This window comes from Pyrus communis, chromosome 8 (assembly GCF_041283825.1).
Source record: "Pyrus communis isolate YQ-2024b chromosome 8, ASM4128382v1, whole genome shotgun sequence".
NCBI classification, from domain to species: Eukaryota; Viridiplantae; Streptophyta; class Magnoliopsida; order Rosales; family Rosaceae; genus Pyrus; species Pyrus communis.
Genome location: NC_142572.1, coordinates 4,311,857 through 4,330,060, shown reverse-complemented (window position 1 = coordinate 4,330,060; position 18,204 = coordinate 4,311,857). Strand labels below are relative to the sequence as shown.

The window sequence follows — 18,204 nt, the reverse complement described above, 5'->3', positions numbered from 1 at the left end:
GCAATGACAGAAACATCAAATGTCACATGGAAACAGGTACGGCCAATGGAGGAGCTTTCACTTTCTTATTCTGTACATGAAACAGGAAAGCAAGTGAATACACAAAAATAAAATGAAGGCTCATTCCTCAACTTAGAGAGTCACGAAAACAAAACGAAGACGGGATAAACAGAAAATTTCAACTGGAAAAACTTTACAGTTGAAAACCGGATAATAACATCTCTATGTTTTCAACAAATTTAGGGATACGATAATCCTTCTGTATAACCTACAAGATTTCTGCCAACACCAATATCGGTTGTATCGGATCAACTTCTGGCATTACAGAAAACAAAAACCTGATTGCCCTTCGTTTAAAATCCCTACCATAACGCATCTGTAATAACAAAGAAAGATCAGAACCAGTCATACGTATCATGTCATGAAATCAGCAACTTCCTCCTCCATTGTCCAAAACAAAAACATCGCAAACTTCAGTATCTATTAGCATCAAAGTGTAGGTCTAGAAGGACACATAGCACAACCTGCACAGTCCTGAAGCAACCACGAAGTATGACGAGAGCGTAGTCTGTATATCCATAACATTTTGCTTATTAAAGAATTGACCGTCAGCGTTAAAATATTGTAGATGTATGCCTTGTAAGTTTAATTTAAAATTTGAGGCAAGCCATACAGACGATTGTCCTATACTTGCATTAAAATTCTACATGGAAGTTTTAGCGAAAAACTTGGGTTTACATTTAAGATTTTTGTATTCAAATATGACAGAACCGTAGATGTATGCCTTGTAAGTTTAATTCAAAAATTTTGGAAGTAGTTTTATCGATTTACGTTAATATGTCTTGTTCCTGTGGAGACACACGTGAGTCCCAGGATACCAAATCCAAAATATTCTACACTTAAAAGAAAACTGTGACAACATGAAGCCAAAGACACTGCACGGAAATTTTAATTCACAATTATCAAATGCTCAATCATGTAAATGGACTCCGGGAAGAACAAGAAACAAAGAGGTTTGACGTAAGACATGATCGTTACCTCCATTACATCCACTAGACCTTGTCAGCTCTGAGCGCACTCAAATGGGTGCAAGCTTCCTTCAGCAAACTCGTGCATTCGAAAATGCTCCAAAATTTCAGAACGGCTGTACCCAAGATAAACGGCATTAGTCACTCGAAGAAGAGAGGATGCAAAGCCACAAAATCAACAATGCATATATAATCTAAAATGAAACCATGAATTAGACTAGTAAGAAGATCTAAAATGCCATATGCACAATCATGAATTCATTTTTCCCACCACATGCTTGTATTAATTTCAGTATTTAATGCATCATGTTGAGACTACGTTTGTTAAAATTAAATATAGTTGTCACTAAAGCATGTTTTGCAACAAATGGGATAATCATATAGAGTCAGGGATTTTCACGTCTTACAGGATAGTCTCGCGATCATGGCTTAATCTGCGCTGATTGGATTCCATGACTACCGAAACGTCAGCATTTTCTGGTCCTGCTGCTCCACCAGCTACAATAGATGGGACTGAGGCACTTGGCGTCCAAATCTAGAATAATGAACCATAACAAATTAAATATAATACTGTAATCCCCCACCCCAACCCACCCAAAAAAGAAAGAAAATAGAGTTGACTTCATAATACCCACTTTTATTGTGTTGTCAATTCCACTAGTTGCCACAACACAATCAAATGGATGGCACTGTATACAGTTCACAACTGCAGAGAGACAAAAAGATGTTACTAAATCATGCTACTATGGGAAGTTGGTAACCTCATTATTTTCCGTGGCAGGGGAAAACAATACCGGCTTCATCTCCTTGAAGCATTTTTATCAGTCTACCAGTTCGCTTCTCCCAGACAAACCATCTGCCATCATCACTTCCACTAGCAACATATTCTCCTGCAAATCAATAGAGATAACAACATGACCATGAAACCAGTCTTTTTGAAACTCAAGCTCGTCCTTTTAGTTAAGATAAATGGACCAACTGTTAAGTGCACACATATGTTTCACTAAAATAAATAAAATCGCCCATCATGCATGACAATGTCTGTATGCAGGGCATCATGCATGGCAATGTCGGTAGAAACACAAACTTTTATCCTTTAAATCAAGATGAATTATAAGAAAGACATGAAGAGCCATTTATACTCAACAAATAAGCCAGAATTATTTCTAGCTCATGACTAACCTCCAATAAAAAAAGTACAAATCAAATTGAAGGGACTGTCACTAGAATGCACAAGGAGAAAGTAATAAAAAGTCCATCCATTAGTCGAAATCATGCAAAGACTGAAAGATATAACAAAACAGGTATAAAGGATAGGACTCTGTATCAACACCTTAGGCCCGCTTGATAACCAGTTCATTTTTTGTTTTAGTTTTACAGGAGTGAAGGAACGATGGTAGGAGAGATGTAGAGGAAATGTCCAAGGAAAGACAAAAATAAAAACTAAAATCTATATAAGTTGTTTTACTTCAGATTTTGCTTTAGTTCATTCTTTATTTCTTCTCCCCTCCTCCCATCACCCTTCTTGACAACACCCCCCCCAAACCCCTCTCCACCCCCCCCCCCCCCCCCAACCCAGCAAAACCCCCACAAAAAACCCCAAAACCCGCCCCCACACCACCCCCTAAACACCATACTTTCTTCATATCTCAAGCACAAAAAGTGAACTAAACACTACAAATGAAATGGTTACCATACTTGACACTTGAGACCTACAAACCACCCTGTCAAGCAACAAAAATGAAACTGAATAATATTGATGTGACTAAGATCAAATCCAATACATTTGAGGATGCCATGTAGCATTTGTATGACGAGCCATTGAGGTAACTCTGCTATGTAGATTCATCTAAGGGAAGTAACCACACACTACCACAGCTCATGAATATAGAAAAAAGGATAACATTCCACAAAAAGATGCAGATTTTTTACCTGTGATACTATCATTCGATACCAACAATGACCAAGGACTAATAATTTCACCACTCAATAGCATCGTACTCTTAAGTAAGATCAACACCAAACCAAATTACCTCGCTGCCCAAGAAAGCTGGCCTGTTTTATGTCCGTTCCAACATTACAATGTCCAACATATCTCTGTTTCATATCAATCGCTGCCTCAGGCTGAAATGTAAATTTGAGAAGAAAACAAGAATGTATTAAATTAAAGAAATTATTTTATTGACACTAAAGAAAAAACAAAAGGATCGAATTTGGAGCTGAGCACAAAGTTAATGCTATTCAACCAATAAAATAAAAGAATCAGTGCATAAAAATTGGACTTTTCTGAATGGTGATGTAAAATTAAGAACAGAGAAAATTAAGATAGAACTAAAATTAAACTAAGAACAACTTCCACTCCAATCTTTATATTGGCAATCTCATATCCAACATGTTCTCCTATAATAGAAAGGCAATCTCATATACCAACATGTCCTCATATAACAGGAAACCTAAATTAAATAGTAAGAAGCCAAGTTATCATAATTACATTTAAACATATAGTTAACCTCTACATTAATTTTCTAAGCTGGTGCTTAAGCCATAAAAAATAAATTTTCTTCTTGCTTCATTAAAGGATTTATGAAGACTTATCACAGAAAAGGGCATAGAAAGAATCAGTGGCTGGGCAATGAATACCTAGAATGAGGAATAAATTATAGAACAGATCACATAGAAGTCAACAACGTTTTTATACCATCCAACAAAGTGAACCTATACTTGGACCAATTTCACAAACAATCAAAAAAGAAATCATAATCAATCCTCAACAAAGTAAACAAAGAAGGAATGCAACAAGATAAAAATCAGCACAATGGCATATAAGATAAGGCTGACAACAGCATTGCATGTCATCAATCTGAAAACACCAGAGTCGCATCAGAAGTATGAAAGCAACCTGATATGTTAGTCTTTCATTTTGAGACGACGAAGAAGGGGATCCAGATGAGCAGTTTGCACCACCAACTTCTCTAGCAGAATCACTTCTTCGATGAATTCTCAAGTTTAAGCTTCCTTGTAGAATATTGGGCTCAATGTCATGCTCTTCATCACCTGAGATCGACGTTTCAAAGTCCAACTCCAATTCCTCATCATAATCAGAATCTTCTCTTTCAGATCTTGGACCATCTTGTGAAACATCACTATTACCCTCTGATCGGTAGAGTATTTCACTCAGTGATAGTACTCTTTCGCCTCGAGGTTCAGACCTGGGTGCTCCATCATTTGGCTTACCATTTCTTTCAGATTCAGCTAGACATTAAAACAAACAATTAGAACTGCACAATAAAGAATCAATACAAAAGATGCCATAAATATTACTTTACAAATCATGTCAATTTACAACGCATTCATTTTATAGGATGATTGGCAATTGGCTCAGCAATCCAACTACCATCAGCGAAGTACATTGAATCTCATAGTCACTAATTTTGGCCCTTAATTCTTCTTTGATTAGTTAAATTAATGGCTAGAAATCAATCCCCAATTCACATTATTCATTTAGAAGAAATGAAGGTGTTGAACTGTTAAAGATTTAGATAGAAAACTACAACAGTTCTTATATTGTCAATTATTTTAATTTTTCCAAATATGGTTTTCCCCAAGTAACAACAAAAAATGCCTTTGTGCAGATGAAAAAGGAAAGAAAAAAAAGAAAAAAAAAGTAAAAACATCGAGATTTTGGAAGTTGGCATGTCTACAACCCATGTATGCATCCCCAAAGTATACAACATATCGAATTATTAAAAAATTATGCTGTAGTTATTCAAAAAACAGGAACAATAGGTTAAGAGGGAAACACCAAATGTTTTAGTTCTAGTCTACTTAAAATGGTCAAGCCAACACTACTGTACTGAATAAAATTAGAAGCTGATCAATTGAAAAACTATTTGGGGACCAAAGGATTGCACAAGGCAAAAACACTGAAAGTCACAAACCTGCAGCAAGATCCCTTTTTACATGCTCCAATCGTTCTGCTACTTGAGAATTTGATGGAGCCAAAGATTGGGCTGCGATAGCAAATTCCAGAGCTTCTTTATGTTTAGCCAACTGCAAGGAAACAGAAATTACCAACCAATAAGTCACAAACACAAACAAAAAGACAGGTACAAGCTCATCGCATTTCCTTGTTTCAGTCATAAACTAACAAACAGTTTCTCAGCATTATAGGAGTAAAATTTAGGCCCTCAAGAGAACAACATAAATGAATGGTCTACAATAACTTTCATAAGTAAATTATAAGCCCAGGCCGACAAAGGTTTACAGTCTAAGAACCATGCCAATTATACCCCTTTTATGTTAAACATGTATGATCATAGATTTCTTTTCAAAGAAAGTATAACCACAGATTTAAAAATTAAGGTTAATATAATATTTTATAATAATTATGCTCAACTTCTATCTACCAATTTCTCTCTTCCCCGCCCTATTTTTTTTTCTCCTGTGCAACTTTCAATATATTGTAGTAACTCCCATCACTGGAGTGACATAACCTAGCGTATATAAATTGCACTTGTTGTCAAAGTATATTGGGGACCAATAATTTATAGGTGATACATAAACAAACAACAGAAACTGGTGTACACACCCATAAATTTGAAAATCAGATTTACAATCCTAGCAAGGATATCACGACTATATAGGAAAAGGCAACAAGTTTAAACACATTCCAATAAATAAAAAAAAAGGTTGTATTGCAATATTGCAACTTCTGTAACACACGTTAACCTGGTAAAAATTTGATCCTCTTAATCTCAATCCATCCTGTCCTACAGAAGACTATATAGTGACATGAAATAATTTGTAGAACATTACAATGACTCAACCTAACAAAAGGAGAAAAAAAAAATGTAAAATGGCCAATTGGGAATATCAAGATGACTGCAGAGATGATGGTAATAAAGGCTTGATTAGTAATCAGTCAACTGCAGGAAGCACTACAAAATTTACCTGCGATAAAGCTTCAGACATATAGTAATGAGCACTGAAAGAGGAGCTATTGAGCCTCCTAGCATTATAACAATCTCTTATAGCCATATGAACATCATTTTTCCACTTGCGCTGGAAAAGGAAAAAAAAGGGAAAATCAAGCGCCAGAAAACTTCAACTAATGAATATGTTTCCAACCAAGTAACTTCACACAATAAAAAATTACCTTAAGCAACAATCCCGCACGAATACAAAGGCAATCATGCTTCAGTGTAGGCCAAATACCACAACTGTTTCCATCCAACACCTCATTGCATACTTCAATGCCATAAAAATAATCTGTCCACTCCAAGGATCTTTCAGCAATTTGAATTAGATTCCTGCACTTCTCAAACTGAAACAACTATATTATATTAGATAAGCCACAAATGGATTTGCAAGAGAATACCAGCTACTACCAATTCCTTTCAGACAAAATTAAAATGAAAGGATGCAACAACTAAATAAGAAAAGACGCACACCCTAGCAGCAATGTTGCCCCTTTTAGGAACATCATTTCTGAAGACATTGGATGCTGGTTGATGCAGTTCGACACCATTGAGTAGAGGACTGAAGCTCGTTAGTTTCGAAACATCTCCAGGAGTATACTGCATAACACTCTCACCAGCTGGAATTGCAAAACCAATCTATATTTTTTAGCTGGAATTTACTAATATGATACAACCAGATGAAGAGAAAACTGACGAATAACGGAATAAGAAAGTGAAATCTAAGATTTTTGTTGTCACACTTTGTGTAAAAAAAAAATATATATATATATATATATATATATATATATATATATATATTTGTTGTCATAAATAGTCCAATCATAATTGGATCTTCATCTGAATCAATGATAAATTAACCAACAATATTTTCATCCTAAAATAAACTACACCTTTGCTATGTAAATTACAACATTTAACTGCATAAGCAAAATGGTTTGAAGGATAATTAACATACCATGATTTACATTCATCAAATATACATGCTCCCCACTATAACTAAGTAGAACCTCTTCTCCATCTGGACTAAATGCAACATGAGTCAAATGCAAGCTAGCACGTCCCTGAAAAAATATACAAGTTTCTTCAATATATATGTGATAAACCAACTGGTTATACATTAAAATCAGGCATACTAATCAAACATCCAAAACTTCCATCAACAACTTCTTCTTGCCTGCCCTAGAAGAGGTTGTATGTGGAGGGAAGATAATTAGGATAGCATGAAAGAGTTTATCCATTATAAGGTAAAAGGATAAATAACAACTAAAAGAGTCAAAATGTTCTGGGGTCAGAGACATGAAAGAGTTATCTGTTAAAAGGTAAAAGGATAAATAACAACTAAAAGAGTAAAAATGTTCTGGGGTCAGAGAAAAGAAGTTACAATTGAAAGAAAATGGTGCTCCAAAGCATATCCACAAAAACCTGAGCAAGATTTACATAAATTTTCCTGCTAAACGCTGTAACATCTCTGACTTAAACTGTAATCCATAAAAGAAAGAACAAAACGTCCAAACATTGTATCAAATAGTTTGATGCAAGCACAACCAGCATACATTTTACCAAACAAAAACTAGAATTTGAGTTCTTATGAAGACAGGATGCAATTGAGTATTAAGAACTTTGAACTAACACGGTCAGAGAGATGCATTGGACAAAAATAGTTAACACAAGGAGGTGGCGCTGTCCGTTTCCGACAGGATGTCAGTGGTGGCAGCATCCTTCTATCATATAAACGTGCAAATGCATCACTGCAAACATTCAAGACGAGATTCAGTTGAAATTGAAGAGCAGAAGGAAGTTATATAAACTCATTGCATTAAGAACCAACAACAGCAAAGTACCTCCCGCCAACTAGGAGTAAATGAGGTCTAGTGGAACTGATATCACAAGATTTTAAAGAAAAATTTTGTTTGGGGGGATCAGCCAGTGACTTCTTTGCTCCACACCGCAAGTCAAGCTGCCATTACGAATATATTTGTAAACAATGATTTCCAAAGAATTAGGAGAGAGGGAAATAGAAAGCACCCAACGGTCCAGGCTGCAAAAGAATGGTTAACTATCAAATCTACACAAGTTTTTTTGCTAAAGTAAATTTTTAATGCGACTCAATGGAGAAAGTTCATCAATACTGTATTGTAAATACATTTTGAGAGTATTAGAGAGAAGAAAAGAAATATTCACTGACATGAAGATTTTAAATAGAAGTTCATCAACCTAGACAAATTACCAGTCAATCATGGACATGGCACATTTGAGAAACAAACTCCCAGTTAAAAGAAAGATTACACATCTAAGTTCCTACCCTGGTGCCAAGTAAAGATTGCTACTACCATGTATTGAAAATATGGAAATAAAATTTAGTTTTTACACAAATATACACAGAATACTAGGTACAAGGACACATCAGGAGTTTAAACATATCTATTCCTCGTAAATTGTAATACATAGTAGTCTAGATAAAGTTGGATTCTACAGCTTGCCAATGGCTTTATTTACTGGTCGAGTATCAATTCAAGATGAAATCCCTTAAGAACATTAATCTTCATTATTATAACTTCCTTCTCTGTGGCTGCTTGACAAGATGTAACGAATAATTTACAAGAAGTTTGATGAAATTGTCACAAAATAATGAAGTGCCATATTTCCTTGACAACATTAGCTAGATATCCATTCTCAAGAAATCATCACTATAGGAAAATGTTATATGGACTATGGAGCATGATCAATTAACACGAACATAAAACTAATGGTTTTTATTCCTTATAAAATAAAAAGAAAAAAGTTAATGAGTTTTATATTAGGGAGAATGACAAGTCATCCAATACAGTTACTGTTAAATAGTTTATTAAAGCTAAATGTAATTAGTTCTGTTAGTAACAGTAATTAGTTAAGGTAGTTGAGGGTATTCTTGTAACTAGCCTAAGGCAGCTAAGGCTTCATTCAATACAATTGGAAAACTTACAGAGGAAGCTTTCTGTTTCTATATTTTACATCACGGAATGACTTTTTAATAAATTTAATTTGTTAATCCAGTCGTTGGATTTAATTTTTCGAAGTCGAATTTCAAGCAATTCGATGTAGACTTATTCCAGTAAGAAGGTTTGATTTCTAAGATAGAAAAGTCAAAAACTCCTAATGCTAATATAATATAGAAGGAATGTTAGTGATTAGAATGACCAAAAATTTGGCATATGTAGTATGCATGAAGCGTTAATCTAACTGTTGAAATTCAATAAAAAAAAGTCCTATAAAACCCTATTGAGGGCACAAAAAATATATGCATCCCTTCTAAACTATAATAGAAAACCAATAGTTTCATCTCCAAATTTTTCCATATTCCTTTATGCTTTCCACATCTGTCCTGCTACTCACACTTTTGACTTGCTATTAGTTTTTTTATCCATCAAAATAAACCCCAGTTTAACATTCCCTGATCCCCTTCAGAGTTCCATCTAATTTTAACTACCCGAGTTTATAACCTGAGTTTATACCTGAGTTTACAACATGACAAATTGATGTTTTCATGTTATATTAAATGAAGTATAAGATCTAATTAACGTAAGTACTTACCAAAACATTGCGACATTCTTGATTAGTGGATCCAGCAGGTGGGCAAGAAGTACCCTCTCGGAAGTCATGCTGTCTCAAAGTTCCATCTTCACTTGCACTCCATACCACATTGGGATTTCCAACTTCAACCTGCAATAAGTAGCAGGCAGAAACTATGAGACATGTTTGATACTCATAAAACCGAGAACAACCCCACAAAACATAATTTTCTTCTCAAGTCATTAAAGATACCACACAAAAATTTGACGTGAAATTTCTCTACAATCTGGAATCTTACAGCTAACTTTTTTACTCTTCTAGTGTGGCATTGATACACAGCTGATGGAGAAATAGCATTATCATCAGTTCCTCTCCCATTTAAACGAGACAAATTAAATAATCGAACCTGTGAAAAGATAAGTTTAACTTATGTTTAGTATTTAAGTGTAAGCATAGGGTGTTCCATTCACAATTTATAAATGTTTAATCATTACTTCTGCATCTCCAGCTCCAGAGACCACGAGCTCATCAGAAGTTTCAGGGACAAATTTTGTACAAAATATGTTCGTACAATGCCCAGTCTCTATAGAATGCAAAAGCTTCCGACTAGAGTAGTTCCAGATATTTATCTGCAAAATACGGAGGCATTAATAACATGGTCACAATGCAGTACATATACAGCTGCATTTCACAAATATACATCTTCACTTTCCCTTTACAAAGCGTTACCAAGCTTTTGACTGCGACAACAAAAGACTATTCCAACGGAAAAGAATGCTTAACTTCTGTTCAAGCACCATCTATCCCATCCATATTTCTTAATCTTTGCAGAAGTAGTGACTTAGGGAGCAGTGTAATGCAATGTGAAAACAATTCTCGATGAAGAAATATATGTGATCCATGAGATATATAATTTCAATAAAATTCAACACATGTATCCAAGTCAATAGGATGGTTCTGAAAGTGTCTGCATCTTAACCATGTAGAATAACATTGCACACACCACGAAAATATCATATTATGTAAAATTTTACAATCCCCCCTTACTTCATGTATCGTTCTTCTATTTCTGTGCTAACTATGAATCACTTGGGAAATGTTATAAATTTATAAGTAATATCATGGAATTAAGTAATTAACAAACCCGTGTGTCATCTGATCCAGATATTAAAAGCGAGCCATTCGAATTCCAAGCAATGGAATTAACACAACCTTGATGCCCCTAGAGAGAGAAAGAGAGAGAGAGAGAAAGAGAGAGAATCATAAAATGATAATTATAGAAATGTAAACATATATATATATATAACTTTAACAATTTTGAACTCAGTGGAATTTTTTTTTTTTTCCATAATCACGTCCAAAGAAGAAAAGTAAACATAGGAAATGAGCTAAAACATAGGACTATGACATGTCTCTTCAAATTGATTATGCAACAGCCAAATTTCATATTTCCAAACCATACCTCCGCACCGGAAGCTCAACAATAGAAATCATATTAGTTTGATGTACCAAATACATTTGAGTACCAATCAGATTTTCACACTTGTTCATGCACATAAAAGCAAAGAATGAAGTGTCATTACAGTCTGAACCTCAGTAAGAAAATTAGGTGCCCTGAATCGTAGAAACTAAAAAAATCACGACTTCATGTGCAGAAGTTTGACTGTCAGTTGTTCCCCCACTACACTAAAAGTTCACTGAGCTGCCCGACTAGTGTCATTACAGTCTCAAACTCATATACAAAAAGAAGAGTACAATTGCGGTAGTGTTTCGCCCAATCAGCAATTTAGTTCAACATAGTCCATAAATTAAAATCCTGAAAAAACAACTTGATCATATTTCAAATGAAGTGCCGATACAATTTTTTAACTCATAAGTCAATAGTAGCATCATCAAGAACCTAGTTTCCGGTCGAACCGCGTTCCCTCTAACCCTAAACACACAATTAACAACTGAAGAACCAGATGGATAATTCAACTAACAAATTTCCAACTGCCATTGATTATCACATTTTCCACCTCACATCACATGAATTCGCATTTACTACATTAACTGGAAGCGAAATGAAATGCCGGAACTGAAATCGAAACCAACCAACCTCCAATTCCCTTTCCTGCGAAAGCCTTCGCACCAACGACGAGTGCATCTGCAACCTGTGATTGGCATCCTGTAAACAGAAAGCAAAATTAGTCACGCAATCCTCACAAAAACACGAAAATCCATGCCAAATTGCGAGCCAAAATTTCCAAAACTCAACAGAGGGAAGGACGAAGAACATACGTGCCGAACGTCGACGTATCGTCTCTCAATCAAGTCGTGGATGTTGCCGTCGTGAAAAGGCACACCCTCCATTGAAGATGGAAGAGCCGAAAACCCGAAACCGAAACGCGATCGAGTGTACCGGTCCGATAATCTTCAGTAAGCTACTTGCAGAAGAAGAAAAGCTTCTCGATTCTCCTCGTTGTCCAATTTTCAGGAACACGAACACCCGGTCTTTTCCTTTACGATTTTAATTTATTTTTTTTAACAAATTTATTTATTTATTTCTACTTTCTACTATCAAGTGAGATCGACGGCTGTGAGACGTCCGCGTGGTGTTTAACCACCGTTGATCACTTTCTTGGCGGTGATTAATATGGTTGAGCCGTGGGTCACGTTGTATCGTCATCAGGAATACGGCATGTCGTTTTCGTAAGTCTTGGTTTATGGATTCTACGACAAGGCTTGAGCTGCGTTTGAAACTCGGAGGATGGGCCGTTCTCTCTTGCGGGCTAAAGTGAACTTGGGCTCCAATTTCCATTACAAAGAAAATTTGTCTTCACATGAGATTTGGAATACTTTAGTGAGGAGTGGTTTCAATTTAAGTACCTGTTTTTGGACACCCTTGTTGATTTGGACACTCCAATTTACTCTTGGATCCCCTAATACGTAGACACGCCTCACTAAAATATTCCAAATCACACGTGGCTTAATCCATAAACATGTGGCGTCCTACCTGTACGCACCCTCACTTGTTTTAAGGATGACTCCCTGCCTTCATTTTGAGGATCTTTGGATATATTCATTTTTCTAAAAATCAATAACGGTATTAGATTAAATTATTAGTTGTTAGAGAAGAGGAGGGTCGATGGGAATTGAACTCATACTATATAGCGCATAGACATGTTCGCTTTCCACCACTGTAGTAAAACATCATCTACACATTCTAGACTTTTGGTTATCAGAAAACAATTACATCATAGTCATCGTTTATAATAATTTCCCTTTAACTTACCCCTGCCCTTCACGCACGTATATTTCCTCTCCCTAACAATGCAAACCCAGTGGTCCCTCCCCCGTAAACGCACGCTCGTCCCTCTCAATTACATAACTGAATGCAAGAAAATATTTCTAATTTCGGAGACAACAACATCTCATACAACAAAAACCAAGGGGAATCACAATCACATGATTCACGACACACAAATATTGAAACACACATCGCTGTCTCGTATCATAAATGCTTGCACGCGACGTAAGTACATAGACATCAGGACAACAGTAACTCCTAACACACGTAATTTACATCCCCCTCCCCCAAAAACCACACTGAAATTAACCACAGTAATAACATCACTAGAGTCTAAAACACAACTTCGATAGGCGAGAGGCGTAAGCACCGCGAGGTGTGAAGCGATCTCGTGCTAAACTAACTGAAACAAAGTCAAACCAATTGCGGTCAGTCTCTTTAGTTGCCGCAACGTAACCCCGTCTTCTCATGGGGTAAATCTGTCATTTCGCCATCGAGTAACAGTAAACAGTAACTACTCCTTACTCACTGAAAACCCCATGTGGGTTTCCCTCTGCTCACTTGGCTGTCATGGATTGAATGTTTTGTTTCTGCACAACACAGGATGGTTGGTTTTGGGACCCCTTGTGGCAAGCTGGCAGCATGATGGAGCTGGAGAAGGCCTTCTTGCCGTGCAAAGCTGTACACCGAGAGAGAGATAACAAGTAAACACAAAAAGTGAGAGGAAAGTCAAGTGTTGGGACCTAAAAAACACAAGGGGCGTGCACTCTTTCTCCTCTTTCGGTGGGGCCCCTCCCATTCTTCTCTTTGAATTCACCCCGTCCCCATGCCAATGCATGCCATGCTCTCCTTTCTCCCCCAGGTGCGCTTGTCACTTTCTCTTAACCCTATAAACAAATCATTCACCACTTCAATCATTGAACAAATGCTTCATCAAGAGGGGATTTGAGCTCGATTCTTCCTCTCCCGGGTCGCTCCCGCTTTTGCCACCCTAGCCGGAACCTATTTCACGTCGTACGCCATCCGCAAGCAGCACATGTACACAGGACTTATTCTCCATAATCACTTTTAACTATATTACTAATTGACAAGAACTGATGATGAGTGATACAAAGTGCTTACTAGAAGCACTGCTGGAAGTGAGTGACGTATTGAAGCTCAGAGAGAGTCGAGTCCCAAAGCCTTGGCTTTGAGCTTCAACGATTTTAAGTAGTGGATTGCTTCATCCAGCACCACCATCGCATCCTTTCCCTTACCATCGGGAATTATTTTCTGCAGAATGTTAATGGTTTCGCGGATTTTTTCCTTTCTCATCTTCTTGTTGCTGGTAAAGGAATCCACTTCTCTCAATCCAGAACTTCTGTTGCAGGCACAACTGGATTCGGCATCATCCTCCAACTCCAGAGGTCGGTTGTGTTTCATGGAACTCGCAGTGTCCATGATGGATGGTACATGATCATAACCTTCATCAAATAGCTTCCGCTTTTTATTCATTCCATCAGAACTAGCAACTTCTTCAAACCAATTTTGCTTGTCATGAACTGTCATTGTACTAGGGGAATGGCCTGTGCTAGTAACTTCATCGTCCTCGGTATAATCGCTATCACCATCTGAGTAGAGCAAGGCATTCAGTTCTTCGGTGTCTTCATGCATCTCACTTTCAGCACCATTTTCATCCTTTCCTTTGAATTCATCGGTCAAAACTGCTCCCGATAAATTTTTAAAATCTCTATCATTTCGAGGATCATCCCCCTCCAAATAATAAGCTCCTTGTTGGAACGGATTCCAAGAAGTACGGCACCGCATGGGATTTACTATCCCAGAACTAAAGATCAAAGTTGCCTGATCCCCACAAGGATTGTTAACAAGGAGTCTCTTCTGTTCAAAGGCACTGTCTGCATTCGGCACAAATGTTTCCCCAGGAATTCCATGATGGGCAGAAGAAACTCTATCTTTGAGACCATTGTCGGTGGCAGGCATGAAGGCCTGTCTGATACGGGGTAAGCCATAGAACGAGCCGTGAGGTTCATTTGGTCTGCCGACTTGTGGATGAGGCAACTCGGAAGATGCATATGGTGGCATAGTATTAGTGCCTAGTTTCCCATATGCAGAAACGAAGTTTTGTTGCCCCAAGCCAAGTGGAGCACCAATGGCATTCGGATCGGGAGGTTGCCAGCCAAGATGCTGCTGACGAATCCAGGTTCCAAAATTTTCACCCATCCAACCAAAACAACCACCTACAAGTCCAAACACAAATATACAAACTTCTAAAAACTCAAGCGAAATCCGAAAAAACAAACCAAAAACAATAAACTACAATCCATCAAATCGAAAATATAAAACGTACCAGAAGGACGTATGTACAAACAGAAATAGTTGATTTATGTCTCACTTTCAGCAAGAATGAAATAAACTAAAATATCCAGCTCAACTTGAACACAATACACAGCAATCTTCCTACGTTACGGGTTTCAGCAAATGTCGAAAATATTCAGCCTGGAAAATACCCAAAAATCATATATTAGGCACCATCAACCATTATCAAGCGCAAAAAACAGAACGAATAAACCCGAATTAATCCTTCAAATGACAGTTTTGGGATAACAAGTAGCAAATTATGCTTGAGCTTGACTAACCTGGCAATCCTGGAGAGGTTGAAAGCATGCTATTACTCTAACAATTATGGTGGCGCTCCCATCAATCCCATTTTCGTGTTTCAATGCCCGAAATCTTGTTTGGCTCGCTGCTTGGCACACCATAACTAAACAACTTCCCGGCACTTCAATTTTTTTGGAATGACAACTTCCAAACAACTATTGCAACAGAGAGTAATACACTAAATCCCAAATCGAATCTGAGAAACTCTGAGCTGATTGATTGACACAAAAGTGAACCCGAAAATCGAAAGAGTGAAGGCTGATCAACTAGAACCAAACGGAGAAAACACGAAAAGAGTAGATGAATTTAAGCTAAATTAACCAAATACAAGCAAATGAGAGGGAATTTAAACAGAATTTCGGCTAAAGATTTAGGCTTTTCGGATTCAAATCAACTGATCTGACGAACATAACAAGGAACGACGATGAAAAAAGTGGATCCCATGGAAAATATTCAGATAAATGGTAAGAAAATTGAAGGGATTTCAGGAATTTAAATATTCACTGCTCAGTAAAACGAAGAATTACAGAATTACTCTGCAGTAAAGGTTCAAAGAGATGACTTTACGAACAATATCAACAGAGAGACTCAACCACCACCGCATGCTGTTCTGGATTTACCCACAGTACAAGTCTACGGATCTCCAACACCTTTTCCTTAATCCCCTGCAATGGAAAACGAAGCGACAGACAAAAAAATGTTAGCCTTTACATCCCGGAAATTTTCCAGTTCATTTTCTCGGGAAACAAACAGAAAGTCGAGATCCAAAAACATGAATAAATCGACCAATCCGCCATCAAAAGCTGTGAAATCTAAGAGAAAACTTACAGCGCAGAAAACCCAATTCGAAAGCGAGATTACTTGAGGGAACGCGATTGAACTACAGCGCTCCGGAAGCTTTCACAAGAAGCAGGAGAGAGAGAGAGAGAGAGAGAGAGAGTATAGATTGAAGGCACAGTCGAAGGCTAAAACGTGAGGAGGACACGGAGGGTGGGATTATATATAAACGGAGTTTCCAGAAATATCCCTGCTTGGGGGATCGACTTCTTTGCCCTTTTCTTTTTGCTTTTTCTATAATGGGGTGACCTCGTCCCGTCACCGACTCGTGGTTTTATCGTCACCCCAACTGGGCGTGCCATTGGAGTCAGGTCAAATAGTCAACGACATTATTTGCGGTGTGTTAAAGACGTCGTTGGGTTCGAACGAAGCCGCGCCAGTAAATCTGGTTGGCTAGTCTCAGAGTCGGGACGCTTCTTCTGCATTGCACACGTGTCATGCTACTATACATTCGAATTTACCAAGATACCCTCCTGATTTTATTTTTATTAGAGCTTTGCCCTTCTCATTTTCATTCTCATAAGCTTTTTGGCGTGCTTGCCATTTTTAGTATAATTTTAAGTTTTCATTTTTTCTAAACAATAGATGTTTCGATAAAAAAAACACCATAGGATAGTATAAAAGACAATTAAAAATGTTAATCAAAGTCGGACGTGAATATCAAGAATAAAAATTGCATTTTACAAAAGATATACTGTCAGACAAATATCACAGAGAAAACAAAATATAAATTGTGAGCCTTTGTAAAAGACCTTCGTCAAGAAAATCTCAAATGCTAAGAAAATAAACAATGAGTTTGATGTTAAATAATAATAGGGAATGGAAGAAATTGCATACACCATGTTAGAAAATAATTATGCGTTATGATTTATAGTATTTCATCCTTAATCATATAACCATAACTCAAGTTACAAAAAAAAATTTATGACCTTTTTTTTTTTTTAACAAACGATATTATCTACACTAAAGAATGTGAGGGAGGAAATTTCAACATAACCTTATATCATCATTTGGAACAAACTATAACACCGTGTAGTTATAATGTCATCCCTTAAATGTTGAGCTTTGAAAATCCTCATTTCTAAGAGCAAGTCCCGTTTTAGGGTGGGGTAAGGGCAAGGGCAAAGCAATGAAATTGCTCTCATAAGTCCACTCGTTTGGAAAGAGGATGAGTAAGGGCAATTTCCTCTTCGTCTCCCTCTCACTCTCCTCTCTTCCATCTTGCTACAAAACAATTGTCTTCACGGTTAGCACCAATAACTTTATAATTAGGCATTTCTTTAATGTTAGCGTACTTAACATGAAATTTATATACATCAACGACGAATAATTACTAAATATATGTTACACATGCGTAAAATTTGCTACATTTTTACTATTAAAAACCAATAAAATCGAGTTTATTTTGACCACGCATCATGAGAGTGAGAACCACTTCCTATTTTAGATAGCAACACGAATTCAAAATTAGGTGCTCCTCACTTTTATGTTACAAACCGTGGAAATGATGCAGAAAGAGCAAAAGGGATGGTAAAACTAAAAGAAGAACGAAAGGGAAAATTAGGCAAATGTATATACATGATTTATAAGGTAAAAAGGAGTTGGTATCCAATGTTTCACATGAACCCCAATTATTTGGAGCTTGACCATTCAAACCATACTCCACCTGACAATTGTATCTCATTTGCTAGTATTATCATCGATGGCCTACTCATTTAGGGTTGGCAGGTTAAGATGGCAATAGGTCTAGGGGTATCCCGCCGTATATAGGGTACAAGAATACTTTTGGTTGATGTGACATACGGATATGTCTCGACCTTAAAAGTAGCCATCAATGGTTGGCCAGAACCAAGAGTGTTTCAGG

General features: G+C 37.0%; 2 protein-coding genes across 10 annotated transcripts; both read right to left on the bottom strand.

Annotated features, from left to right (window-relative positions):
* Window positions 1-37: 37 nt before the first annotated feature.
* LOC137718192 (protein ALTERED SEED GERMINATION 2) lies at window positions 38-12,084 on the bottom strand. Of its 9 annotated transcripts, none has more exons than XR_015965190.1 (21): window positions 11,837-12,067; window positions 11,655-11,723; window positions 10,701-10,778; window positions 10,051-10,185; window positions 9,855-9,962; window positions 9,578-9,706; window positions 7,849-7,964; window positions 7,638-7,755; window positions 6,963-7,068; window positions 6,479-6,624; window positions 6,184-6,351; window positions 5,979-6,089; window positions 4,967-5,078; window positions 3,928-4,280; window positions 3,062-3,152; window positions 1,823-1,918; window positions 1,664-1,734; window positions 1,436-1,563; window positions 1,039-1,144; window positions 515-568; window positions 38-376 (listed from the first exon to the last, which is right to left on the bottom strand). XR_015965190.1 is itself a non-coding variant. In XM_068457693.2 (20 exons), exons 1-19 carry the CDS (start codon window positions 11,906-11,908, stop codon window positions 1,063-1,065), a joined length of 2,289 nt encoding a protein of 762 aa, XP_068313794.2. In that variant the 5' UTR covers window positions 11,909-12,084; the 3' UTR covers window positions 38-376; window positions 1,039-1,062. The 9 variants fall into 9 exon arrangements, 6 of the variants coding, with proteins under 6 accessions (XP_068313794.2, XP_068313792.2, XP_068313793.2 ...); XR_015965189.1 differs by having other exon boundaries at window positions 287-377; window positions 520-568; XR_015965191.1 differs by having other exon boundaries at window positions 310-377; window positions 520-589.
* Window positions 12,085-13,024: 940 nt separating this feature from the next.
* LOC137717381 (transcription factor bHLH143-like) lies at window positions 13,025-16,587 on the bottom strand. The gene is made up of 4 exons (XM_068456740.2): window positions 16,332-16,587; window positions 15,482-16,168; window positions 15,193-15,341; window positions 13,025-15,082 (listed from the first exon to the last, which is right to left on the bottom strand). The coding sequence occupies exon 4, from the start codon at window positions 15,063-15,065 to the stop codon at window positions 14,004-14,006; it is 1,062 nt and encodes a 353-aa protein (XP_068312841.2). The 5' UTR covers window positions 15,066-15,082; window positions 15,193-15,341; window positions 15,482-16,168; window positions 16,332-16,587; the 3' UTR covers window positions 13,025-14,003.
* Window positions 16,588-18,204: the final 1,617 nt, after the last annotated feature.

Excerpts from the sequence above, each read along its gene's own strand:
- LOC137718192 (XM_068457693.2), bottom strand. The coding sequence starts at position 11,908 with ATGGAGGGTGTGCCTTTTCACGACGGCAACATCCACGACTTGATTGAG. Across the intron at positions 11,724-11,836 it reads GATACGTCGACGTTCGGCAC|GATGCCAATCACAGGTTGCA; the intron begins GTATGTTCTTCG and ends TTCTGTTTACAG. Across the intron at positions 1,145-1,435 it reads CATGATCGCGAGACTATCCT|CCGTTCTGAAATTTTGGAGC; the intron begins GTAAGACGTGAA and ends TCTTGGGTACAG.
- LOC137717381 (XM_068456740.2), bottom strand. The coding sequence starts at position 15,065 with ATGGGTGAAAATTTTGGAACCTGGATTCGTCAGCAGCATCTTGGCTGG.